At 43.3% G+C, this 27,406-nt stretch overlaps 1 protein-coding gene across 1 annotated transcript in view; it reads left to right on the top strand.

The window, feature by feature from the left end:
• Positions 1 to 27,406, top strand: part of LOC143774829 (uncharacterized) — a 122,200-nt gene that overhangs the window by 53,189 nt on the left and 41,605 nt on the right. The window contains exons 11-14 of the mRNA XM_077262598.1: positions 6,560 to 6,681; positions 6,789 to 6,847; positions 26,120 to 26,177; positions 26,270 to 26,328. Coding sequence (XP_077118713.1) covers positions 6,560 to 6,681; positions 6,789 to 6,847; positions 26,120 to 26,177; positions 26,270 to 26,328 — 298 coding nt within the window. The remainder of the gene's footprint in view (positions 1 to 6,559; positions 6,682 to 6,788; positions 6,848 to 26,119; positions 26,178 to 26,269; positions 26,329 to 27,406) is intronic.

Here is a 27,406-nt window from a genome sequence, read left to right as displayed (position 1 = left end):
ATAGTTCACTTTCTATTTTCTGCCTATCTAGATTAGTGGGCCTCACTTTGCTGAATCTAGTTCATCTCTACGTTTGTGTTTTCCTCTTGCCTCACCGTTATTATTTGTTGGGGGCTTTCTATATCTTTGGGGTTAATTTCTCTGGAGGCAAGTGAGGTCTTATTTTCCCTCTAGGGGTAGTCAGTTCTCCGGCTGGCTCGAGACGTCTAGAATCAACGTAGGCACGTTCACCGGCTACTTCTAGTTGTGTGTTAGGATCAGGTATGCGGTTAGCCTAGTTTCCACCTCCCTAGAGCAGTTCTATGTTTTTGCAGACTTAGTCTGAATACCAGTGATTCTCTACCACTAGAATCATAACAGTATACCAGGCCAAAAAGGAAATGTTTAATGCATCGCAGAAGCGGGATTAAAAAGAAGTTCTGAGGGTTTTGTTTTTTTTTGCTGCAGTCTGTCTAGCTTCTTCCATCCCCTTATACTCTGAGTGGTTTTGAGCTCTGCTGCAGACATGGATCTTCAGACTCTGACTTCTTGTGTGGATCAGCTTGCTGCAAGGGTGCAAAGCATTCAGGATTTTGTCACTCATAGTCCTATGTCTGAACCAAAAATACCTATCCCTGAGCTATTTTTTGGAGATAGATCTAAGTTCCCGAATATTAGGAATAATTGTAGATTGTTTCTGTCTCTGAGACCTCATTCCTCTGGTGATTCCACTCAGCAAGTTAAAATTGTTATCTCCTTCTTACGTGGTGACCCTCAAGATTGGGCTTTCTCTCTGGCGCCAGGAGATCCCGCATTGGTGGATGTCGATGCGTTTTTTCTGGCGCTTGGTTTGCTTTATGAGGAGCCTAATCTTGAAAATCAAGCTGAAAAAGCATTGCTAGCTATATCTCAAGGTCAGGACGAAGCTGAGGTGTATTGTCAAAAATTTCGGAAATGGTCCGTGCTTACTCAATGGAATGAGTGTGCCCTGGCTGCAAATTTCAGAAATGGTCTTTCTGAAGCCATTAAGAATGTGATGGTGGGGTTTCCTATCCCTACAGGTCTGAATGATTCAATGGCTCTGGCCATTCAAATTGATCGGCGTTTGCGGGAGCGCAAATCTGCTAATCCTTTGGCGGTGCTGTCTGAACGGACACCTGATACTATGCAATGTGACAGAATTCTGACCAGAGCCGAACGGCAAAATCATAGACGTCAAGAGGGGTTGTGTTTTTACTGTGGTGATTCAACGCATGTTATCTCAGCATGCTCTAAGCGCTTAAAAAGAGTTGTTAATCCTGTCACCATTGGTACTTTGCAGCCTAAATTTATTTTGTCTGTGACCTTAATTTGTTCATTATCTTCCTACCCAGTCATGGCTTTTGTGGATTCTGGTGCTGCTCTGAGTCTTATGGATTTGTCGTTTGCCAGGCGCTGTGGTTTTGTCCTGGAGCCTTTGGAATTTTCTATTCCTCTTAGAGGAATTGATGCTACGCCATTGGCGGAGAATAAACCTCAGTATTGGATGCAGGTGACCATGTGCATGACTCCTGTACATCAGGAGGTTATTTGCTTCCTTGTTCTGCATGATTTGCATGATGTGGTCATTTTGGGTCTGCCATGGCTACAGATCCATAATCCAGTTTTGGATTGGAAAGCTATGACTGTGTCAAGTTGGGGTTGTCGGGGGATTCATGATGATACTCCGGTGGTGTCTATTGCTTCTTCTACTCCTTCTGAGACCCCTGAGTTTTTGTCAGATTACCAGGATGTATTTAGTGAGCCCAAGTCCAGTGCCCTTCCTCCTCATAGGGACTGTGATTGTGCTATAAATTTGATTCCTGGTAGTAAATTTCCTAAGGGTCGACTCTTTAATTTGTCGGTACCAGAGCATGCCGCGATGCGGAGTTATATTAAGGAGTCTATGGAGAAGGGACATATTCGCCCATCCTCTTCCCCTCTTGGTGCAGGATTCTTTTTTGTGGCCAAGAAGGACGGGTCTTTGAGACCTTGTATAGATTATCGTCTTCTGAATAAGATCACTGTCAAATTTCAATATCCTTTGCCACTGTTGTCTGATTTGTTTGCTCGGATTAAGGGTGCCAGTTGGTTCACCAAGATAGATCTTCGTGGTGCGTATAACCTTGTGCGCATAAAGCAGGGAGATGAATGGAAAACAGCATTTAATACGCCCGAGGGTCATTTTGAGTACTTGGTGATGCCTTTTGGACTCTCTAATGCTCCTTCTGTGTTTCAGTCTTTCATGCATGATATCTTCCGGAAATATCTGGATAAATTTATGATTGTTTATCTGGATGATATTTTGGTTTTTTCTGATGATTGGGAGTCCCATGTGAACCAGGTCAGGATGGTGTTTCAGGTTCTGCATGATAATGCTTTCTTTGTGAAGGGCTCAAAATGTCTCTTTGGAGTACAGAAGGTTTCTTTTTGGGGTTTTATTTTTTCCCCTTCTACTGTGGAGATGGACCCAGTCAAGGTCCGTGCCATTCATGACTGGACTCAGCCCACGTCTGTTAAGAGCCTTCAGAAGTTCTTGGGCTTTGCCAATTTTTACCGTCGTTTTATCGCTAATTTTTCTAGCGTAGTTAAACCTTTGACGGATATGACCAAGAAAGGTTCTGATGTTGCTAATTGGTCTCCTGCGGCCATGGAGGCCTTTCGGGAGCTGAAGCACCGGTTTACTTCAGCGCCAGTCTTGTGCCAGCCAGATGTCTTTCTTCCCTTCCAGGTTGAAGTTGATGCTTCTGAGATTGGTGCGGGGGCCGTTTTGTCGCAGAGAAGCTCTGATGGCTCTGTGATGAAGCCATGTGCTTTCTTTTCCAGAAAATTTTCGCCTGCTGAGCGGAACTATGATGTTGGTAATCGGGAGTTGTTGGCTATGAAGTGGGCATTTGAGGAGTGGCGACATTGGCTCGAGGGAGCTAAGCATCGTGTGGTGGTCTTGACTGATCATAAAAATCTGATTTATCTCGAGTCTGCCAAGCGTCTGAATCCTAGACAGGCTCCTTGGTCGTTGTTTTTCTCCCGCTTTGACTTTGTGGTCTCATACCTGCCTGGTTCGAAGAACGTGAAGGCTGATGCGCTTTCTAGGAGTTTTGTGCCTGACTCTTCGGGAGTCTCAGAACCGGCTGGTATTCTCAGAGAGGGAGTGATTTTGTCTGCCATTTCCCCAGATTTGCGACGAGTGCTGCAGAAGTTTCAGGCTGATAGACCTGATCGTTGCCCACCAGAGAGACTGTTTGTCCCTGATAGATGGACCAGCAGAGTTATTTCCGAGGTTCATTCTTCGGTGTTGGCAGGGCATCCTGGGATTTTTGGTACCAGAGATTTGGTGGCTAGGTCCTTTTGGTGGCCTTCCTTGTCGCGGGATGTGCATTCCTTTGTGCAGTCCTGTGGGATTTGTGCTCGGGCTAAGCCTTGCTGTTCTCGTGCCAGCGGGTTGCTGTTGCCCTTGCCTATCCCGAAGAGGCCTTGGATGCACATTTCCATGGATTTCATTTCGGATCTTCCAGTATCTCAGAAGATGTCTGTCATCTGGGTGGTGTGTGATCGTTTTTCTAAAATGGTCCATTTGGTGCCCTTACCTAAGTTGCCTTCTTCCTCCGATTTGGTTCCTTTGTTCTTTCAGAATGTGGTTCGTTTGCACGGCATCCCTGAGAATATTGTGTCTGACAGAGGATCCCAGTTTGTGTCCAGATTCTGGCGATCCTTTTGTGCTAAGATGGGTATTGACTTGTCGTTCTCATCGGCTTTTCATCCTCAGACTAATGGCCAAACCGAGCGAACTAATCAGACGTTGGAAACTTATTTAAGATGTTTTGTTTCTGCTGATCAGGATGATTGGGTGACCTTTTTGCCTCTGGCCGAGTTTGCCCTTAATAATAGGGCTAGTTCTGCCACTTTGGTTTCGCCCTTTTTCTGCAATTCTGGTTTTCATCCTCGTTTTTCCTCGGGCCAGGTTGAACCTTCTGACTGTCCTGGGGTGGATTCGGTGGTGGATAGGTTGCAGCAGATTTGGAACCATGTGGTGGACAATTTGAAATTGTCACAGGAGACGGCTCAGCGTTTTGCCAACCGCCGCCGCGGTGTGGGTCCCCGACTTCGTGTTGGGGATTTGGTTTGGTTGTCTTCTCGGCATGTTCCTTTGAAGGTCTCCTCTCCTAAGTTCAAGCCTCGCTTTATTGGTCCTTATAAGATTTTGGAAATCCTTAACCCGGTGTCTTTTCATTTGGACCTTCCAGCGTCATTTGCTATTCATAATGTGTTCCATAGGTCCTTGTTGCGGCGGTACGTGGTGCCTGTGGTTCCTGCTGTTGAGCCTCCTGCCCCGGTTTTGGTTGAGGGCGAGTTGGAGTACGTAGTAGAGAAGATCTTGGATTCTCGTATCTCTAGATGTCGTCTTTAGTATTTGGTTAAGTGGAAGGGCTATGGTCAGGAGGATAATTCCTGGGTTGTCGCCTCTGATGTTCATGCGGCTGATTTGGTTCATGCCTTTCACGCTGCTCATCCTGATCGCCCTGGGGGTCTTGGTGAGGGTTCGGTGACCCCTCCTCAAGGGGGGGGTACTGTTGTGAACTGTGTTTCGGGGATCCCTCTTGTGGTCACTAATGGTATTGTATGAGTCATGTCTTTCTGCAGGCCTGGACTTAAGCTGTTCCATTAATCTGTGGGTGTTCCCTATATAGTCCTCCTTAGGACTCTTGCCTGGTATCGATGTGTTCAGTCCTATTTGGTCTCCTCCTGATTCCTTGCCATCTGTCTCATGCAAGAAAAGCTAAGTCCTGTTTGCATACTTTGGATCATTTGCATTATTAGTGTTTTTTGTTCAGCTTGCTCAAAATGTGATTTTCTGGCTCGCTGGAAGCTCTAGGGTGCTGATATTCTCCCCTCACACCGTCAGTCGGTGTGGGGGTTCTTGATTACTCAGCGTGGATGTTTTTGCAGGGTTTTATGCTGACCGCATAGTTCACTTTCTATTTTCTGCCTATCTAGATTAGTGGGCCTCACTTTGCTGAATCTAGTTCATCTCTACGTTTGTGTTTTCCTCTTGCCTCACCGTTATTATTTGTTGGGGGCTTTCTATATCTTTGGGGTTAATTTCTCTGGAGGCAAGTGAGGTCTTATTTTCCCTCTAGGGGTAGTCAGTTCTTCGGCTGGCCTGAGACGTCTAGAATCAACGTAGGCACGTTCACCGGCTACTTCTAGTATGTTAGGATCAGGTATGCGGTTAGCCTAGTTTCCACCTCCCTAGAGCAGTTCTATGTTTTTGCAGACTTAGTCTGAATACCAGTGATTCTCTACCACTAGAATCATAACAGCCTTCCCCTTCGCCTTGTTCCTTCTATTCTTCCAACGATGAAGTGTTCCTCCAGTGATCGTTCTTTACATATAATGTGTCCAAAGTAGACAAGTATATAGCATAATATAAAAAAAAATCATGCACTATAAACATGAACTAAGGAAGAGACAAACTGCCACTCTGTCTGCAAGGGCTTACAAAGTACATGGGAAGGGATCAAAGAAAACACGTGAGGGAAGACGTTTGTATGGACGTGCAGTGATGCCACGGTTATTGTAAGCTAAAAACTTTTCTGAAGAGATCAGCTTTCAGGTTTGATTGTTTTATGAGTAAGAGAGGTTTCCTGGTTCGGGTAATGAATTCGAGAGGAACGTGATGCAGGGGAGGATTCTTACAAATTGTTTTGTGAGGAGAGCAAAGAAGGAGGTCTTGTTAAGACTGGAGATGACATGTTGGCTAGGTTGTGGTTGGAGGGGAGATTACACCAGTTTTGTGTGGAGGGGACGGGTTATGGAAAGCTATGTACATAATTAGTAATATTTGGAACTGGATAATTTAGGCAGAGGGTAGATAGACAGGAAATGGATTGGCAGGAGATAAAAGGAGCACCAAGTGCATGGGACTAGATCCCAGGCAGGGTTTACTGTCATGAAGGGTACAAGAGAGTTAAATGATGGACCACAAACAAACATTAGTCTCTCTATTGGGAGTTGATAAGGGCAAGTACTAACAGGAATAACAGGAAGGAGCAAAGTTGAGATATTGTTTGGAAGTGGTGGTGGAGGAGCAGTAAAGCTTATTTGTGTGGTTTGAGAGACAAGTAACAGTAAGAGGCTATGCAAAAAAAAACGAAAAAAATGTAAATTCAGCTTACCAGTTATGTGTTAGGGATGAGTATCCCAGGAGACTTTCAGGGTAGACAATCTGTGGTCTGTGTGTGAAGTATGCCCTGGTTTAGAACTAATGTCTGTGTTTGTTGGGTAGAGTGGGAGGCTCACCCTTGAATCTGTCCACTTAGATTCACATTTTGTGTGTACCCCGTGTCAAGTTACAGTACCAGTCGCAGTCCCATATTTTATGAAGAATTGTCCATTACTGATGTAGGACGGATGCGCGTATCAGCCCTGACATCGCATCATTGTGTATTATTGTGTGGTAATAGTGATACCATAGTTTGCTTCCCAGTTATAACCTCAGCCTATCTTCATCTGACAACTCATCTAAATCTAAATCTTTCCCTTTTATTTTTGCAACTTGCAGGGAAAACAGTTGACGTCAATGTGACTGTGACGCTGTCATTCCCAAAAATGCCTTATTCCGAAAAGTTAGATAATAAATCAACTGATGAGTATCAAAAGTTTGCCGAAGACTTTAAAGAGCAGGTAAAGGATCATAAAATAGGAGCAAAAAATCAATCAGTTTTATTTTGTTTTGTTTTTTATTATTTGAAAATATTTAATTTTTCCCATATGTTTTGTTGTTGATGCAGATGGATCTTGTCTATGCTGATGTTCCTGAATACAGCGATGTGGAAATCACTGGAGTGAGGTAGGTCCCTCAGCATCTTGCTTTACTGGAAGGTGTTAATTATTACAACCATTAAGTCTCTTTATGGATCCTGAAGGTCCTTAAGTTCACACTTCCGTGCATTCCTTTCCTGCTCTGTCTCTATAACTTGCTTGCTCTTGTGTAAAGATTTTCATCAGTGACATAATATCATCAGCCTAAATCTTCTTTTACAGTCTGAACCTTCATTTACAAATCTACTGGTTTTAATACTAAGACTTCTCAATTTCCTGCTTGTTACATAGTTACATAGTTACATAGTTATTAATGTTGAAGGAAGACTGTAAGTCCATCTAGTTCAACCCATAGCCTAACCTAACATGCCCTAACATGTTGATCCAGGGGAAGGCAAAAAAACCCCCATGTGGTAAGAGTAAGCTCCACCATGGGGAAAAAATTCCTTCCCGACTCCACATACGGCAATCAGACTAGTTCCCTGGATCAACGCCCTATCAAAGAATCTAATATATATACCCTGTAACGTTATACTTTTCCAGAAAGGTATCCAGTCCCCTCTTAAACTTAAGTAATGACTCACTCATTACAACATCATACAGCAGAGAGTTCCATAGTCTCACTGCTCTTACAGTAAAGAATCCGCGTCTGTTATTATGCTTAAACCTTCTTTCCTCCAGACGTAGAGGATGCCCCCTTGTCCCTGTCACCGGTCTATGATTAAAAAGATCATCAGAAAGGTCTTTGTACTGTCCCCTCATATATTTATACATTAACATAAGATCACCCCTTAGCCTTCGTTTTTCCAAACTAAATAGCCCCAAGTGTAATAACCTATCTTGGTATTGCAGACCCCCAGTCCTCTAATAACCTTGGTCGCTCTTCTCTGCACCCGCTCCAGTTCAGCTACGTCTTTCTTATACACCGGAGACCAGAACTGTGCACAGTATTCTAAGTGTGGTCGAACTAGTGACTTGTATAGAGGTAAAATTATGTTCTCCTCATGAGCATCTATGCCTCTTTTAAAGCATCCCATTATTTTATTTGCCTTTGTAGCAGCTGCCTGACACTGGCCACTCAATATGAGTTTGTCATCCACCCATACACCCAGGTCTTTTTCATTGACGGTTTTGCCCAGAGTTTTAGAATTAAGCACATAGTTATACATCTTATTACTTCTACCCAAGTGCATGACCTTACATTTATCCCCATTAAAGCTCATTTGCCATTTATTAGCCCAAGCTTCTAGTTTACATAAATCATCCTGTAATATAAAATTGTCCTCCTCTGTATTGATTACCCTGCAGAGTTTATTGTCATCTGCAAATATTGAAATTCTACTCTGTATGCCCCCTACAAGGTCATTAATAAATATGTTAAAAAGAAGAGGACCCAATACTGACCCCTGTGGTACCTCACTGCTAACCGCGACCCAGTCCGAGTGTGCTCTATTAATAACCACCCTTTGTTTCCTATCCCTGAGCCAGCTCTCAATCCACTTACACATATTTTCCCCTATCCCCATTATTCTCATTTTATGTAACAACCTTTTGTGTGGCACCGTATCAAAAGCTTTTGAAAAGTCCATATACACTACATCCACTGGGCTCCCTTGGTCCAGTCCGGAACTTACCTCTTCATAGAAGCTGATCAAATTAGTCTGACATGAACGGTCCCTAGTAAACCCGTGCTGATACTGGGTCATGAGGTTATTCCTCTTCAGATACTCCAGCATAGCATCCCTTAGAATGCCCTCCAGGATTTTACCCACAGTAGAGGTGAAGCTTACTGGCCTATAATTTCCGAGTTCAGTTTTTGTCCCCTTTTTGAATATTGGCACCACATTTGCTATACGCCAGTCCTGTGGTACAGACCCTGTTATTATGGACTCTTTAAAGATTAAAAATAATGGTCTATCAATGACTGTACTTAATTCCTGCAGTACTCGGGGGTGTATCCCGTCCGGGCCCGGAGAATTGTCAATTTTTGTGATTTTTAGACGCCGCCGTACTTCCTGCTGGGTTAAGCAGGTAACATTTAATTGGGAATTTTTATCACTAGTCATATTGGCTGCCATGGGATTTTCTTTTGTAAATACTGATGAAAAAAAGTCATTTAGCATATTGGCTTTTTCCTCATCCTCATCCACCATTTCACCCAGACTATTTTTAAGGGGGCCAACACTATCATTTTTTAGTTTCTTACTATTTATGTAGTTAAAGAATATTTTGGGATTATTTTTACTCTCTCTGGCAATGAGTCTCTCTATCTCAATCTTTGCTGCCTTGATTTGCTTTTTACAGAATTTATTTAATTTTCTGTATTTATTTAATGCCTCCTCACTACCTACTTCCTTTAATTCTCTAAATGCTTTCTTTTTGTCACTTATTGCGCCCCTTACAGCTCTATTTAGCCATATTGGTTTCCTCCTATTTCTAGTATGTTTATTCCCATACGGTATATACTGTGCACAGGTCCTATCCAGGATGCTAATAAACGTCTCCCATTTTCTTTGTGTACTTTTATGTCTCAGGATATTGTCCCAGTTAATTGCACCAAGATCCTCTCTCATCCGTTGGAAATTTGCCCTCCTGAAGTTTAGTGTCTTTGTCACCCCTCTACTACACATCTTATTAAAGGAGACATGAAAACTTATTATTTTGTGATCACTATTCCCCAAGTGACCCCCAACCCTTATATTTGCTATGCGGTCTGGCCTGTTGGTTAATATTGGGTCTAGCAGTGCCCCCCTCCTTGTTGGGTCCTGAACCAGCTGTGAAAGGTAATTGTCTCTCATAGTTGTCAAAAACCGATTACCTTTACTGGAACTGCAGGTTTCTGTTCCCCAATCTATTTCAGGGTAGTTGAAGTCCCCCATAATAATGACTTCTCCTTGAGTCGCAGCTTTATCTATTTGCTTTACGAGGATATTCTCCATTGCTTCCATTATTTTTGGAGATTTATAACAAACCCCTATCAGAAATTTATTATTTTTCCCCCCTCCCCTTATCTCCACCCACAGGGACTCTACATTTTCATTAGATTCACCTATATTATCATGCAGGATGGGTTTTAAGGTCGATTTTACATTCAGACACACCCCACCCCCTCGCTTATCTGTACAGTCATTTCTGAAAAGGCTATAGCCCTGCAAGTTAACAGCCCAGTCAGGGCTCTCATCCAGCCACGTTTCAGATATCCCCACCATGTCATAATTATGTTCCAACAACATTAGTTCTAATTCGTCCATTTTGTTGGCGAGGCTTCTGGCATTAGTATACATGCACTTGATGTTCCTCTCTGTACCTCTATTCTTTCTTAAATTACTAACTGTTCTAACCCCACCTCCCATGCCACCGCCACCCCCAACTTCCTTATTTGTGCCCAGGTCTCTATCTGCACTATCTTCCCCTCCTATAAAATGAATAGCCTCCCCCCAATCCCTAGTTTAAACACTCCTCCAACCTTCTAGCCATTTTCTCCCCCAGCACAGCTGCACCTTCCCCATTGAGGTGCAGCCCGTCCCTAGCATAGAGCCTGTAGCCAACTGAGAAGTCGGCCCAGTTCTGCAGGAACCCAAACCCCTCCTTCCTACACCAATTCTTGAGCCACTTATTAACCTCCCTAATCTCCCATTGCCTCTCTGGCGTGGCACGTGGTACAGGCAGTATTTCGGAAAATACCACGTTGGAGGTCCTTGCTTTCAGCTTGCAGCCTAATTCCCTGAAATCATCTTTAAGGACCTTCCACCTACCTCTAACTTTGTCATTTGTGCCAATGTGCACAATGACTGCTGGGTCCTCACCAGCCCCTCCCAGTAATCTGTCCACCCGATCAGCGATGTGTTGGACTCGAGCGCCAGGTAGGCTGCACACCGTTCGACGATCCCTGTCTTTGTGACAGATTGCCCTATCTGTTCCCCTAATAATTGAGTCCCCCACTACCAGCACCTGTCTGGCCTGCCCTGCTCTCCTATTTCCCTCCTTACTGGAGCAGTCACTCCTCCGGCTTTCAGAGGACATGCCTGGCTGCAGCAGTGCTACCCCTGTACTGGCACCCCCCTCATCTGCCAACTTAGCAAACTTATTGGGGTGTGCCAGATCAGGACTAGCCTCCCTGGCACTCTTCCCTCTACCCCGCCTTCTATCTGTCACCCAGCTAACTGCCTCACTGTCCTGCAGCTCCATCCTTCCATCCCCCCCTCATCTATCCCATTGAGCGTCTGCTCAGTGAGCAGAAGACTCCTCTCCATATTGTCTATGGATCTTAGTGTTGCCAGCTGCACATTTAGATCCAGAATCTGGGCTTCCAAATGCACAACATGCTCCCATCTCGCACAGCAGTATGCACCCTCGACCGGCTGATCAAGGACTGCATACATGTGGCAAGATGTGCACTAGATGGCATTAACAATTGTGGAGCACATTTCCTAATGGGGATTGCACCACACAAACGTTAATTAAAAATAAATACAAAGTATTAATAAAAAACCAACAAAAAAAACAGACAGCAATTCCTCCCTTGGAAACTCCCTGATTCCAAAGTCACTGAATCACAAGTCACACTTACCGCCGTCCACACTTACGCTCAGGTCACACTCAGCTCGCTCACACTCGCTATGCTGAAGATCTATAGTTTGTTTTTTTTCTCTCTCTATTTCCCTTCAACAACAAGCCACCTTGATGTTCAAATGAACTTTAAAAAAAAAACTGTTCACTGTCTGCAGAGAACTGACTGAGAAGCATCAATTGTATATCAGGCATTGTAGAGTATCATGTTGAAACAATGATCTGCCCTCCCTGCATTTAAGTAAAAGGCCTTGCTTATGTCATGCTTGCATGTACATCTTGCCCTAGGAAAGTTCCAAATGTCTAGCTTGTAGAGATGACACACAGTGCCAACCATTAGCTATAGGATCACGTGGTGTGATGTGAGTCACTAGTGTGATGCTAGTCACGACTCATGAACAGGCTGTGCTGCAAAAGAGTCAGACATTCTGGGGTCAATACCAAGAGATAACGTATATACGTTGATAACCAAGGGAAAAGACGTAAGTCAAGTCATTGTCCAGGGCCAATAACAAGAGGTAGCGGATCAAAAGCAGAGGGACAAGACAAAAGGATAGTCAAAGGGTGAGGCAGCAGAAGATCAGAACTCAGAGCAACAGAATCAGGCTAACACTCACCAAGAAGCAAAACTACGTCTGGCAGGGATCAGGGGCAGACAGTTTAGTTAAGTAGCGGGATGATCACCAGAACACTGAAAACCTGCACATCCCAGTCACAGATTGGACAGCAGAGCTGTCAATCAAGGCACTGACAGCCCAGCTAGCCCATCACAGTATTGGACAGCCAAGCTGTCAATTAAGACACAGACATCTTAGCAAGACAGTTTCCACAGCATAGCTATCATTCACTGAGCAGAGGAATCGTGACACGTGGTACAAAAAGGATACCACATGGTATAGTTGTTATTCACTGGATATGGTTGTGCAGAATACTGTAGTTTTCCCCCATTCCACAGTAAACATTACTTTGTGGTATAACTAGCCCAGTTAAACAGACATAGGGACTGTTGGACTCTAAACCCTCACTTCCTACATGAGCCAGAGTGGAAGACTTCCTGTAGAGTTGCTGCTATCTTATAAGAAGAAATCAGCTAAACGTTAGTGTGGTCCCATGGTCTCAACTGATGGCTTGATGAGCAACCTATTATTGGTAACAGTGCAGTATAATTTTAGGGAAAATACTTCTGCAGCAGTCCCAATGCATTAGAGTATTTCAGCTGAATTATGGGTGTTTCTTCTTGGGAATGAGCATGCAGAAATCAGTCAATCTGTGAAAATTTACTTCACTTTGTGTGTAACCCCCGTTCTACGTTTGGATTGGTGACTTTTCGTTACTTTATTTAATTGTGACTTTGTTAAAAGTTTCTGCTCCGTTGAACTAGGCCATTAAAATACCCCCATTCCTAATCAGGTAATTTTTCTGACACTATGGGGAAGGTTCATCAAGACAATTGTAGCACAGGATTGCATTACGCCAGTCTAGACAGAGTACACGGTGCCAAATTAATGAGAAGGCACAAAAAACTTCTTCAACTCGACACCTCTAGTAAGTGGTGTTCGCCTCCATGCATTGGCCCAGAAATTATATTCACGTAAGGAGCATTTTCAGCTTAGAAAACACAAGCAGAGTTTATTAATCCTACAGGAGGCATGGCAATGACCTCTACCCAGCCCAACTCCTCCTTTTTTGTGGCATTAAAGCTTTGATGAATTGGCAAAACTGGGATTTTAGGTTACAATTAAAGGTTTTCAAAGGTAGGAGAAAGTCCATTCTGTTTGGGTAGCAAGATCCAAAGTTAGGGAGAAGCATAGGATAAATCTTGGAGACTGTCAAATGAGGCATAGACAAGAGAAAAGCAAAGAAGGAGATCTTGTGATGACTGGAAATTACATTTGAGTAGGTATTGGGAGACTAGGTTGGAGATGTATGGGTGGACAGTTATGGACAGCTTTGTAATTCATTGCTAGTAATTTGAATTGTTTTCTCTTGGCGATAGAGATTGATGGAGGGAGAATCAGAGTAATGGTAGAGGTGAAATAATTGGGCAGCAGAGTTTAAGGTAGATTGAATGACTGAATGGGTGTCAGCTTGAAGGCCAAAGAAAAGGCATTGTCATGGTCTTGTCAGGAGATGATAAAGGTGGACCTGCATTTCTGCTGACTCAAAGAGAGAGATTAAAAAAATGTGTTTTAATTGGAGGCAGCGGAATACGATAACTTGGATAGGAGGCTTCAAGGACAGAGCAAAGTCAAAGGATACCCTTGAGTTATTTGTCTTTGGAGACCGGAGAAAGTTTGGCGACAATGCCAACAATTATTAGGCTGGGTGCAGGGATTGAGCAAGATTGTGGAAATATAATAAATTTAGTTTTTTGCACTCTGAATGTACAAAATGGGGGAATAACAAAGTGGAGATGACTGATAAACATTCTGAAATTCTGGACAGCAGAGAGGTGACATCTGGATCAGAGAGGTAAATGTGAGTGCAATCAGCATAAAAGTACTAATGAAAATTGTGCGAGTCTACGTGCAGTCTCGGATGTTATAGTGAAAATGTGATAAGAAGCGCCAGTATTAGGAGATACACCCAAAAATGATGACAAACAGGAAATGAATGGTAGGTGTGTGTAGGATTTTAGCATCTTGTTTGTCAGCTTGCAGAGAGAAAGTGAAATGTGCTCCAGCTACACAAAGTGAGCAGGAACTTGCTGGTTCTTTTCTTAACAGTGCTTTACTGTCAATATAACCCCATTGCTGGAGACAGAACCTATGACGTATATGTACTGCGCATGTTGTGTCTCTCTCTTTGATGTGGGCTCCGGCGCTGAGCCCACATCTTTCCTTGGACATGTTAGCTGTTTTTAACAGCTGACATATGCCACTAACAGGCGCGGGTGGAATTGTGATCCACCCACAACTATTAACCTGTTAAATGCCGCTGTTAATCTCTGACAGCAGCATTTAATGTGATCGCGCTTCAGAAGCATGTCACTAATGCCGCCCATCAGCGCCCGTATCACATGACAGCAGGTCACTGATGGGTTGGCATGACAACCCGGGGTCTGCAGGAGACTCCTGTGGTTGTCATTGCCAGATTGCTACGAGTGCTGTTATGACCCCAATGGCGAGGGTCTCAGAGAAACAAGTAAGTCTGCGACGTACAAAAATCCAGCTCATAGGGCAGTGGTAACTGGGTTGACCATATATCTACTCCTAACGCCAACACTAGCAGTAGCCGGGGAACATGCCTACGTTGGTCGCTAGATGTCTCGCGCCAGCCGGAGAGCTAACTACCCCTAGAAGAGGAAAACAAAGACCTCTCTTGCCTCCAGAGAATAGACCCCAAAAGTAGGATAGTAGCCCCCCACAAATAATAACGGTGAGGTAAGAGGAAATGACAAACACAGAGATGAACTAGATTTTAGCAAAGAGAGGCCCACTTTACTAATAGCAGAATGTAGTAAGATAACTTATATGGTCAACAAAAACCCTATCAAAATCCACGCTGGAGATTCAAGAACCCCCGAACCGTCTAACGGCCCGGGGGGAGAACACCAGCCACCCTAGAGCTTCCAGCAAGGTCAGGAAACAGATTATATACAAGCTGGACAAAAATGCAAACAAAAACAAATAGCAAAAAGCAAGAAAGCAGACTTAGCTTAATCAAGCAGGAACCAGGATCAGAAGACCAGAGCACTACAGATTAGTTCTGATATCAACGTTGCCAGGCATTGAACTGAAGGTCCAGGGAGCTTATATAGCAACACCCCTGACCTAACGACCCAGGTGAGCATACAAGGGATGAATGACATACCCAGAGTAAAATCACTAGTAGCCACTAGAGGGAGCCAAAAGGTAAATTCACAACAGTACCCCCCCTTAGTGAGGGGTCACCGAACCCTCACCAAGACCACCAGGGCGATCAGGATGAGCGGCGTGAAAGGCATGAACTAAATCGGCCGCATGCACATCAGAGGCGACCACCCAGGAATTATCCTCCTGACCATAGCCCTTCCACTTGACCAGGTACTGAAGCCTCCGCCTGGAGAGACGAGAATCTAAGATCTTCTCCACCACGTACTCCAACTCGCCCTCAACCAACACCGGAGCAGGAGGCTCAGCAGAAGGAACCACAGGCACAACGTACCGCCGCAACAAGGACCTATGAAATACGTTGTGGATGGCAAACGACACCGGAAGATCCAGGCGAAAGGATACAGGATTAATGATTTCCAATATCTTGTAAGGACCAATGAAGCGAGGCTTAAATTTGGGAGAGGAGACCTTCATAGGAACAAATCGAGAAGACAGCCATACCAAATCCCCAACGCGAAGTCGGGGACCCACACCGCGGCGGCGGTTGGCAAAACGCTGAGCCTTCTCCTGTGACAACTTCAAGTTGTCCACCACATGCCCCCAGATCCGCTGCAACCTATCCACCACGGAATCCACCCCAGGACAGTCAGAAGGCTCCACATGTCCCGAGGAAAAACGAGGATGGAAACCAGAGTTGCAGAAAAATGGCGAAACCAAGGTGGCGGAACTAGCCCGATTATTAAGGGCAAATTCAGCCAACAGCAAGAAGGTCACCCAATCATCCTGATCAGAAGAGACAAAACACCTCAAATAAGCCTCCAGAGTCTGATTAGTTCGCTCCGTTTGTCCGTTAGTCTGGAGATGGAAAGCGGATGAAAACGACAACTCAATGCCCATCCTACCACAAAAGGATCGCCAGAACCTGGAAACAAACTGGGATCCTCTGTCCGACACAATATTCTCAGGAATGCCGTGCAAACGAACCACGTTCTGGAAGAACACAGGAACCAGATCAGAAGAAGAGGGCAGCTTAGGCAAAGGAACCAAATGGACCATCTTGGAGAAACGATCACATATCACCCAGATGACAGACATGCCCTGAGACACCGGAAGATCAGAAATGAAATCCATAGAGATGTGTGTCCAAGGTCTCTTCGGGACAGGCAAGGGCAAGAGCAACCCGCTGGCACGAGAGCAGCAAGGCTTAGCTCGAGCACAAGTACCACAGGACTGTACAAATGACCGCACATCCCTTGACAAGGAAGGCCACCAAAAGGACCTGGCCACCAGATCTCTGGTGCCAAAAATTCCCGGGTGCCCTGCCAACACCGAGGAATGAACCTCGGAAATGACTCTGCTGGTCCATCTAGCAGGCACAAACAATCTGTCAGGTGGACAAGAGTCAGGCCTACCAGCCTGAAATCTCTGCAACACACGTCACAGATCTGGAGAAATAGCAGACACGATAACTCCTTCCTTAAGAATACCCACAGGTTCAGCGACTCCAGGAGCATCAGGCACAAAGCTCCTAGACAGAGCGTCGGCCTTCACATTCTTAGACCCTGGTAAATACGAGACCACAAAGTCAAAACGGGAGAAAAACAATGACCAGCGGGCCTGTCTAGGATTCAGGCGTTTAGCAGACTCGAGATACATCAGGTTTTTGTGATCAGTCAAGACCACCACACGATGCTTAGCACCCTCCAGCCAATGACGCCACTCCTCAAATGCCCACTTCATGGCCAACAACTCCCGGTTGCCCACATCATAATTTCGCTCTGCCGGCGAAAACTTCCTAGAGAAAAAGGCACAAGGTCTCATAGTAGAGCAACCAGGGCCTCTCTGTGACAAAACGGCCCCTGCCCCAATCTCCGAAGCATCCACCTCAACCTGAAAAGGAAGTGAGATGTCAGGCTGGCACAAAACAGGCGCCGAAGTAAACCGGCGTTTTAACTCCTGGAAAGCCTCCACGGCAGCAGGAGCCCAGTTAGCTACATCAGAGCCTTTCTTGGTCATATCCGTCAGCGGTTTAACAACGCTAGAGAAATTTGCAATAAAACGACGGTAGAAGTTAGCAAAACCCAAGAACTTCTGAAGACTCTTAACTGACGAGGGTTGAGTCCAATCATGAATAGCTCGGACCTTGACTGGATCCATCTCCACAGCAGAAGGGGAAAAAATGAACCCCAAAAAGGGAACCCTCTGTACACCAAAGAGACACTTTGAGCCTTTTACAAACAAAGAATTTTCACGCAGAATCTCAAAAACCATCCTGACCTGCTCCACATGCGAGTCCCAATCATCAGAAAAAACCAGAATATCATCCAGATAAACAATCAAAAATTTATCCAGATACTTCCGGAAAATGTCATGCATGAAGGACTGAAAAACTGAAGGTGCATTAGAGAGACCGAATGGCATCACCAAGTACTCAAAATGACCTTCTGGCGTATTGAATGCGGTTTTCCATTCATCGCCCTGCCTAATGCGCACAAGGTTGTACGCACCACGAAGGTCTATCTTGGTGAACCACTTGGCACCTTTAATCCGGGCAAACAAATCTGACAACAGCGGCAAAGGATACTGAAATTTAACAGTGATCTTATTTAAAAGCCGACAGTCAATACAAGGCCTCAAAGATCCGTCCTTTTTGGCCACAAAAAAGAATCCCGCACCAAGAGGGGAAGAAGAAGGACGGATATGCCCCTTCTCAAGAGACTCCTTGATATATGAACGCATCGCGGTATGTTCAGGTACCGACAGATTAAACAGTCTCCCCTTAGGAAACTTACTGCCAGGAATCAAATCTATTGCACAGTCACATTCCCTATGAGGAGGCAGTGCACTGGACTTAGACTCGCTGAAGACATCCTGATAATCAGACAAATACGCCGGAACTTCCGAAGGCGTAGAAGAAGCAATAGACAAGAGCAGGGAATCTCCATGAATTCCATGGCAGCCCCAACTTGACACTGACATAGCCTTCCAGTCCAAGACTGGATTATGGGTCTGTAACCATGGCAAACCCAAAACAACCAAATCATGCATTTTATGCAGAACAAGAAAACGTATTACCTCCCGATGTTCGGGAGTCATGCACATGGTAACCTGTGTCCAAAACTGCGGTTTATTTTTTGCCAATGGCGTAGAATCAATACCCCTAAGAGGGATAGGATTTTCCAATGGCTCAAGAACAAATCCGCAGCGCTTGGCAAATGACAGATCCATAAGGCTCAGAGCAGCACCCGAGTCCACAAACGCCATGACAGGATACGATGACAGTGAGCAAATCAAAGTTACAGATAGAATAAATTTAGGTTGCAAATTACCAATGGCGACCGGACTAACAACCTTAGTAAGACGTTTAGAGCATGCTGAGATAACATGTGCAGAATCACCACAGTAGTAACACAAGCCATTCCGGAGTCTATGAATTTTCCGCTCATTTCTAGTCAGGATTCTATCACATTGCATTAAATCAGGTGTCTGTTCAGACAACACCATGAGGGAATTAGCGGTTTTGCGCTCCCGCAACCGCCGGTCGATTTGAATAGCCAGGGCCATAGAATCATTCAGACCTGTGGGAATGGGAAAACCCACCATCACATTCTTAATGGCTTCAGAAAGGCCATTTCTAAAATTAGCAGCCAATGCACACTCGTTCCACTGGGTCAGCACGGACCATTTCCGAAATTTTTGGCAATACACTTCAGCCTCGTCCTGGCCCTGAGACATAGCCAGCAAGGCCTTTTCTGCCTGAATCTCAAGATTGGGTTCCTCATAAAGCAAACCGAGCGCCAGAAAAAATGCATCAATGTCAGCCAATGCCGGATCTCCTGGCACCAGCGAGAAGGCCCAATCCTGAGGGTCGCCCCGTAAAAAAGAAATAACAATTTTTACTTGCTGAGCGGAGTCTCCAGATGAACAGGGTTTCAGGGACAAAAACAATTTACAATTATTCCTGAAATTTCTAAATTTAAATCGGTCTCCAGAAAACGGTTCAGGAATCGGTATCTTAGGTTCTGACATAGGACTTCTGATAACATAATCTTGTATGCCCTGCACACGAGCAGCAAGCTGGTCCACACTTGTAATCAAGGTCTGGACATTCATGTCTGCAGCAAACACAAGCCACTCAGAGGTAAAGGGGAAAAGAAAAAAAAATGAGAGAGAGAAAAAAAAACTCAGAACTGTCTTTCTTATAATCCCGCTTCTGCAATGCATTTAACATTTAATTCTGGCCTGGCAAACTGTTATGACCCCAATGGCGAGGGTCTCAGAGAAACAAGTAAGTCTGCGACATACAAAAATCCAGCTCATAGGGCAGTGGTAACTGGGTTGACCGTATATCTACTCCTAACGCCAACACTAGCAGTAGCCGGGGAACATGCCTACGTTGGTCGCTAGATGTCTCGCGCCAGCCGGAGGACTAACTACCCCTAGAAGAGGAAAACAAAGACCTCTCTTGCATCCAGAGAATAGACCCCAAAAGTAGGATAGTAGCCCCCCACAAATAATAACGGTGAGGTAAGAGGAAATGACAAACACAGAGATGAACTAGATTTTAGCAAAGAGAGGCCCACTTTACTAATAGCAGAATGTAGTAAGATAACTTATCTGGTCAACAAAAACCCTATCAAAATCCATGCTGGAGATTCAAGAACCCCCGAACCGTCTAACGGCCCTGGGGGAGAACACCAGCCACCCTAGAGCTTCCAGCAAGGTCAGGAAACAGATTATATACAAGCTGGACAAAAATGCAAACAAAAACAAATAGCAAAAAGCAAGAAAGCAGACTTAGCTTAATCAAGCAGGAACCAGGATCAGAAGACCAGAGCACTACAGATTAGTTCTGATATCAACGTTGCCAGGCATTGAACTGAAGGTCCAGGGAGCTTATATAGCAACACCCCTGACCTAACGACCCAGGTGAGCATACAAGGGATGAATGACATACCCAGAGTAAAATCACTAGTAGCCACTAGAGGGAGCCAAAAGGTAAATTCACAACAGAGTGCCACCTAGCAATTGGCGCTCATAACAAGTGACCATTTTTGCTACACACAGGCAATCTGATCATCGCCTGTGTGTAGCAGAGGCATTCGGACAACTGCAGCTTGTAGTCTCCCATGTAGACTATTGAAGCATGCAGAAAGTAAAAAAAAGTTAAAAAAATAAAAAATACAAAAGTTTAAAATACACTCCATTTGCCCCATTCAAAGTAAAACAATACAAAAATACACATATCTGGTATCGTTGTGTTCAGAGTTGCCTGATCTATCAAGATATAAAATAATTAATCCGATCGATAAATGAGGAAGCGAAAAAAAAGAAAAAACGCCAGAATTACATTTTTTTTTGAGCGATCAAAAATCGTATCCACACCAAAATGGTATAATTAAAAGCTTGGCATGCAAAAAATAAGCCCTCACCTGGCCCCAGATCATAAAAATGGAGACGCTACGGGTCTCGGAAATTAATACAATTTTTTTTTAATAAACTTTGGAGTTTTTTTCACCATTTTAATAAGACATAACCTATACATGTTTGGTATCTACAAACTCATAATGACCTGGAGAATCATAATGGCAGGTCAGTTTTAGCATTTGGTGAACATGGCATGGGAAAAAAAATTGTTGTGGAATTGCACTTTTTTTTTATTAAACCGCAATTTTTTCCTGTTTTCCAGTACGCAATATGTCAATCAAAAGCACAAGTCGTCCCACAAAAAAACAAGCCCTGACATGGCCATATTGATGGAAAAATAAAAAAGTTATGGCTCTGGGAAGAAGGGGAGCGAAAAACAGAACCACAAAAACAAAAAAGGGCTGCGTTGTGAAGGGGTTAAAGAGGAGTAAATAGTATTTGTAGCAATATATATATCTATATAATCATCTAAGGTCCACTTCCGTCTGTTTGTCTGTTTGTCTGTCACGGAAATCCCATGTTGCTGATTGGTCGCGGGCAGCTGGGCGTGACCAATCAGTGACAGGCACAGTCCGGCTGCGAATTGGCCCCTCCCTACTCCCCTCCAGTCAGTGCCCCCTCCATACTCCCCTCTAGTCAGCGCCCACATAGCATTTTAGCAGTCCGTTAATGCTGCCATTAACCCTGTGTGACCAACTTTTTACTAATGATGCTGCCTATGCAGCATCAATAGTAAAAACATATAATGTTAAAAATAATAATAATAATAATAATAATAATAATAATAAAAAAAATCATTATATTCTCAACATCCGGTATCCGCGGCAGCCTTTCTCGCTCCTCGCGGCGCTCCAGTCCCAAGAATGCATTGCGGCAACGACCCGTGATGACATAGCCGTCTCGTGAGACCACTACATCACCACGGGTTATTGCCGCAAGGAGCATCGCTAAAGGCCTGGGCTGGATCCGGGGGCCGCCGGAAGGTGAGTATATAGCTATTTTTTATTTTAATTCTTTTTTTAACAGGGATATGGTGCCCACATTGCTATATACTACGTGGGCTGTGTTATATACTACATGGGCTGTGTTACATACTGTGTTGCGGTAATCTACACTACGTGGGCTGTGCTATATACTACATGGCTGTGCAATATACTATGTGAATGTGCTATATACTATGTGGCTGTGTTATATACTGCATGGACTGTACTACACTGTGTTCCAAATTATTATGCAAATTGGATTTAAGTGTGATAAAGGTTTAATTGTTTTGTTTTTCAAATAAACTCGTGGATGGTATTGTGTCTCAGGGCTCAATGTATCACTGAAATCAATCTTAAACACATGTGATAATTGGTTTTCCAGATTATTCTTATTAAAGGAAAACTACTTAAAAATGATGTTCCACATTATTAAGCAGGTCACAGTTTTCAAGTAACATGGGAAAGAAAAAGGATCTCTCTGCTGCCGAAAAGCATCAAATAGTGCAATGCCTTGGTGAAGGGATGAAAACATTAGAAATTTCCCGAAAACTTAAGCGTGATCATCGTAGTGTTAAGAGATTTGTGGCTGTATCTGAGCACAGATGTGTTTATGCTGATAAAGGCATAATGAGGAAGATTTCTGCCAGGCAAGTTCATCGGATTAAGAGAGCAGCTGCTAAAAAGCCATTACATAGCAGCAAACAGATATTTGAAACTGCTGGTGCCTCTGGAGTCCCTCGAACCTCAAGGTGTAGGCTCCTTCAAAGGCTTGCTGTGGTGCATAAACCTACTATTCAGCCACCCTTAAACAGTGTTCACAAGCAGAAATGGTTGCATTGGGCCCACACATACATGAAGACTATTTTCCAAACAGTCTTGTTTACTGATAAGCGTTGAGCAACCCTGGATGGTCCAGATGGATGGAGTAGTGGATGGTTGGTGGATGGCACCTGTTCCAACAAGGCTGCAACGTCAGAAAGGAGGTGGAGGAGTCATGTTTTGGGCCGGAATCATGGAGAAACAGCTGGTAGGGTCCTTTAAGGTTCCTGAAGGTGTGAAAATGACCTCTGCAAAGTATACTGTATAGAGTTTCTGACTGACAACTTTCCTCCATGGTATAAAAAGCAGAAATGTGCCTTCAGGAGCAAAATCATCTTCATGCATGACAATGCACCATCTCATGCTGCAAAGAATACCTCATTGGCTGCTATGGGCATAAAAGGAGATAAACTCATGGTGTGGCCACCATCTTCTCCTGACCTCAACCCTATAGAGAACCTTTGGAGTATCATCAAGCAAAAGATCTAGGAGTGTGGGAGGCAGTTCACATCAAACCAGCAGCTCAGGGAGGGAAGAAATACAAGCAGAAACTCTCCAAAAACTCACAAGTTCAATGGATGCAAGAATTGTGAAGGTGATATCAAAGAAGGGTTCCTATGGTAACATGTAACTTGTCCTGTTAGGATGTTTTGGAGTTAAATAGATTTTTTATTCAGTGAATGTGACCTCCTATTGCTGCTATTTCCACAAATGAGCATTTTCAGTTCTTTAAAACATATCAAATGTTTAGAAATTCTTATGTGCCTAATAATTTGGAACAGTGCATTTTAAGTTTTTATTCATTTTGGAGATTATACTGTTATCATTGGGATGTTTCTTCAATAAAATTCGATGTATACTCTAACGGGTGATTACGTTTATTAGACTGACTGTCATTTGCACCAACCATTTAGGAAAATCCGATAAAAATGTCAGTTGCATAATAATTTGGAACATAGTGTATATACTATGTGGGCTGTGCTATATACTACATGGGCTGTGTTATATACTGCATGGGCTGTGTTATATACTGTGTGGGCTGTGTTATATACTGCTTGGGCTGTGCTATATACAACGTAGGCTGTGCTATATACTACATGGGCTGTGTTATATACTGCGTGGGCTGTGCTATATACTACGTGGCTCTGCAATATACAACGTTCCTGTGCTGTATACTACGTGGCTGTGCAATATACTACGTGGCTGTGCTATATACTATGTGGATGTGTTATATACTGTGTGGGCTATGCTATATACTATGTGCCTGTGCTATATACTACATGGCTGTGCTATATTCTACGTAGCTGCTATTTACTACGTGGCTGCTATATACTATGTGGCTGTGCTATATACTACATGGGCTGTGTTATATGCTACGTGGGCTGTGAGACTCTTTGCTTGGGGCCCTCAAAAACCAGCAGCTGGTCCTGGCTTCACTGATTGGTCACGGCCGGCCGCGAACAATCAGCGACAGGTGCAGTCCGGTCGTGAATTGGCGCGGGATTTGAACCATGCTTCGCTAATTGGTTGCGCCTGGCTGGCCGAATCCTGTGTATTCATTGCATTATTCTCAAATCTTCATAAATAAACTACATGCATATTCTAGAATACCCGATGCGTTAGAATTGGGCCACCATCTAGTACCATAATAAGCATTATTCCAACACCGCCACTCTGCACTTACTTACCTATTAGTCCAATGGTGGTTCTGAATTCTTCAAGTTTGGCTCTTAGATGTGGCTTTGTCACAACATCAGCTATCATCTGATCAGTCTTGCATTAAACAATCTCAATTACGCCACGTTATATAAAATCATGGAAGTGATGATATTTAACATCAGAATGTTTAGTTTTCACATTGATCTTCTCACTTCATTCAAGCTTAATGCATCATTTGTTATCTTCATAAATCCCCATTATACGAGTTGATGTCTTACCAAGATCACCTAATAATTGGTTTTACCAATTGAAGTCTTGACTTGCATTTGCAGTAGACACATACTCTGCTTCTGTAGATGACAAGGCTACAGACACCTGTTTTCTGCTAGACTAAGAAATGGAACTTACTTCAAGCTTGAACAATTAGCCATTTTTTGAATTACAATCATTTAAGTTACCATCCTAGTCTGCATCTGCATAACCTATGAGTTTTAAATCTCCTTATAATATAATGATAATAGTAATTTTGTTTTATATAGCGCCAACGTATTCTATAGCACTTTACAGTTAAGCAGGGACATATATAGACAATAAATTCAATACAAGGTTAGACATTTTAAATAGTTACATTAGGAGTGAAAGTCCTGCTCACAAGCTTACAATCTCCTTTGCAAAACCCTTAAATGTATGTCTTTATTATTTTTAAAATATCGAAGATCTCTCTTAACTACTTGTACTGACACACAGCAGAGTATAATTATTTTTTAGGCACGCTACTCGCACAGAAGCGAGTGCATAGCTTAACTATTTTTAGGCCCCCCCTCACTCGTATAGACACAGTGGAAGAGTTACATAATTACATAGTTACGTAGGTTGAAAAAATACCTAGGTCCATCAAGTTCAACCTTTCTCCACCAATTGTACATTTTGTCACTAATTTAACTATAGCCTGCAATAATATGTGTATCAAGGAAACCATCCAGCCCTTTTTTAAAAGCTATTATAGTGTCGGCCATTATTACCTCTTGTGGTCGGCATTCCACAGTCTGACTGCTCGAACTGTAAAGAACCCTTTCCTATTTAGCCGTAATCGCCTTTCTTCTTCCCGTAATTAGTGCCCCCTAATCCTCAGTATGGTCTTTAGAAGGATTAAGTCATGTGCCAGTGTTTTGTACTGACCACACATACATTTATACATGTAAATAAGATCTCTTCTGAGGCGTGATTTTTTTAAGCTAAACAAGCCCAACTTTTCCAACTTCATCCCATATTCTAAATGAGCCCTCACCAGTGATTTATAAAGAGATTTATAAATAATAAATTGGGATCGATGGATTTCATCTGTTTTTCTACATCCTAAAATCTTGTTTGCTTTTACAGCTGCTGCTTGACATTGAGTGCTGCTGCTCAGCTTACTTGTAACGAGAAAGCCCAAGTCCTTCTCCTGTTCTGTATTCCCGATTATACTCCCATTTAATATATGCAGCAATAGGATTACTCCGTCCTAGGTGCATTACTTTACATTTATCTACATTAAACCTCATTTGCCAAGTGTTTGCCAATTCGGTCATCTTATTCAGATCATTTCGCAATATTGTAATGTGAAGGTCAGAATTTATTATCCTACATAGTTTGGTGTCATCAGCCAAGACTGACACTTTATTCTCAATCCCATCCACAAAGTCGTTAATAAAGAGGTTAAAAAGAATCGTTCCTAGCAGTGCGGTACCCCACTGCTGATTATATCCCATTTAGAGATTGTACCATTTATGACAACTCTTTGTCTAGGAGGTAAGACAGAAGAAAGAAGCTCCCTCTGCTCTTATTTTCATCTCCTTCCCCACCTGTAACACCATCAACATGGGTGCAGAAAAGTTGAAATGGCAGTCGTGTTCTAACAATTTACTCCTCATCTTGTGCCAATTTGTTATATCTGTCAGTACACTACAAACTATAGTGGATGGGGCTGATAAACTCGGGGCATCTTGGCAAACTTTTGATTAAAGATCACGTTGATGTTTCTTTTAGGCCTATCGAGGAGGTGATTGTAAAGTATAACGATTTTGGGAAAAAAATTAACGATGAGGTAAGAGATCATAAAATATGAGCTGCAAATTTTACGAAAATTTTAAGGAAAGGTTCCAATTTCTTTTACATACATGTATTTTTCTTCTACAGATGAACATTGGAAATGATGAAATTTCCCATGACGAAGAGGTGATAATGCTTTCAGTGAGGTACAACCTACAGCATTGTGATTTAATATAACATGTGCAACGTCAAATTCTGTATACCAATCCTAGAGGCTCCAAAGCTCAAATCTCTTGTGGTAAATGTATGAACTATAGAGCCCTACAGTTTGAATATGGCTGACGATTCTTATGTAGGGTCGTTCATTTTCTCTGGATAAAAATTGGACAATTTTAAATCCAATATACTCATTCTATAGTCACAGGAAGTTTTTTTATGATCACAGGTCTATGAATGCAATCTGTTAGTTAATTTCTGTAAAGTAATGAATAGTGATGAGTGAGTGTACTCATTGCTCGGGTTTTCCTGAGCACGCTCGGGTGATCTCCGAGTATTTGTGACTGCTCGGAGATTTAGTTTTTATCACCGCAGCTGAATGATTTACAGCAACTAGACAGCTTGATTACATGTGGGAATTCCCTAGCAACCAGGCAACCCCCACATGTACTCAGGCTGGCTAATAGCTGTAAATCATTCAGCCGTGGCGATGAAAACGAAATCTCCGAACACTAACAAATACTCGGAGGCCACCCAAGGGTGCTCGGGAAAACCCAAGCAACAAGTATACTCGCTCACATAACTAGCAATGAATATTATGGCTCTATGATTTAGGCATGCATAGATGTTAGGAGCCATGTACTGCCAGAACTATAGGATCACATTATATAATGGCTCATATAAATCACATACTATGGTAATATACAAGAATGCCATCCCGATTTATCAGGTCATTGTGTAATCGATGCTGCCCTGTGTGCACCAGGTTCTACGACAGCTCAGAAAATCTGTGCAGCTGTCACCAGTATGATACAAGGCAAATGTGTCTCATGTGGAGCATACCGCACAATAAGTAGTTGAGGTGCACAAAATAGACAGAAAGGTAGTTGTATTACACAAATATCTGATGGATAAATCCATTTTACAATTGAAGATGGAATGTAAGACTTATTACGGAGTGTCAAGATGGAAAGCTCAAACATGGGACTACTATTCCACACAAAGAAGACAAAGGTTTTGACTACTGCCAGATACGATTGGAACACATTTTGAGATGGACGATGATGA

This window comes from Ranitomeya variabilis, chromosome 5 (genome assembly GCF_051348905.1).
Source record: "Ranitomeya variabilis isolate aRanVar5 chromosome 5, aRanVar5.hap1, whole genome shotgun sequence".
NCBI classification, from domain to species: domain Eukaryota; kingdom Metazoa; phylum Chordata; class Amphibia; order Anura; family Dendrobatidae; genus Ranitomeya; species Ranitomeya variabilis.
The sequence above is the reverse complement of the archived record's forward strand: the minus strand, read 5'-3'. Positions and strand labels throughout refer to the sequence as shown.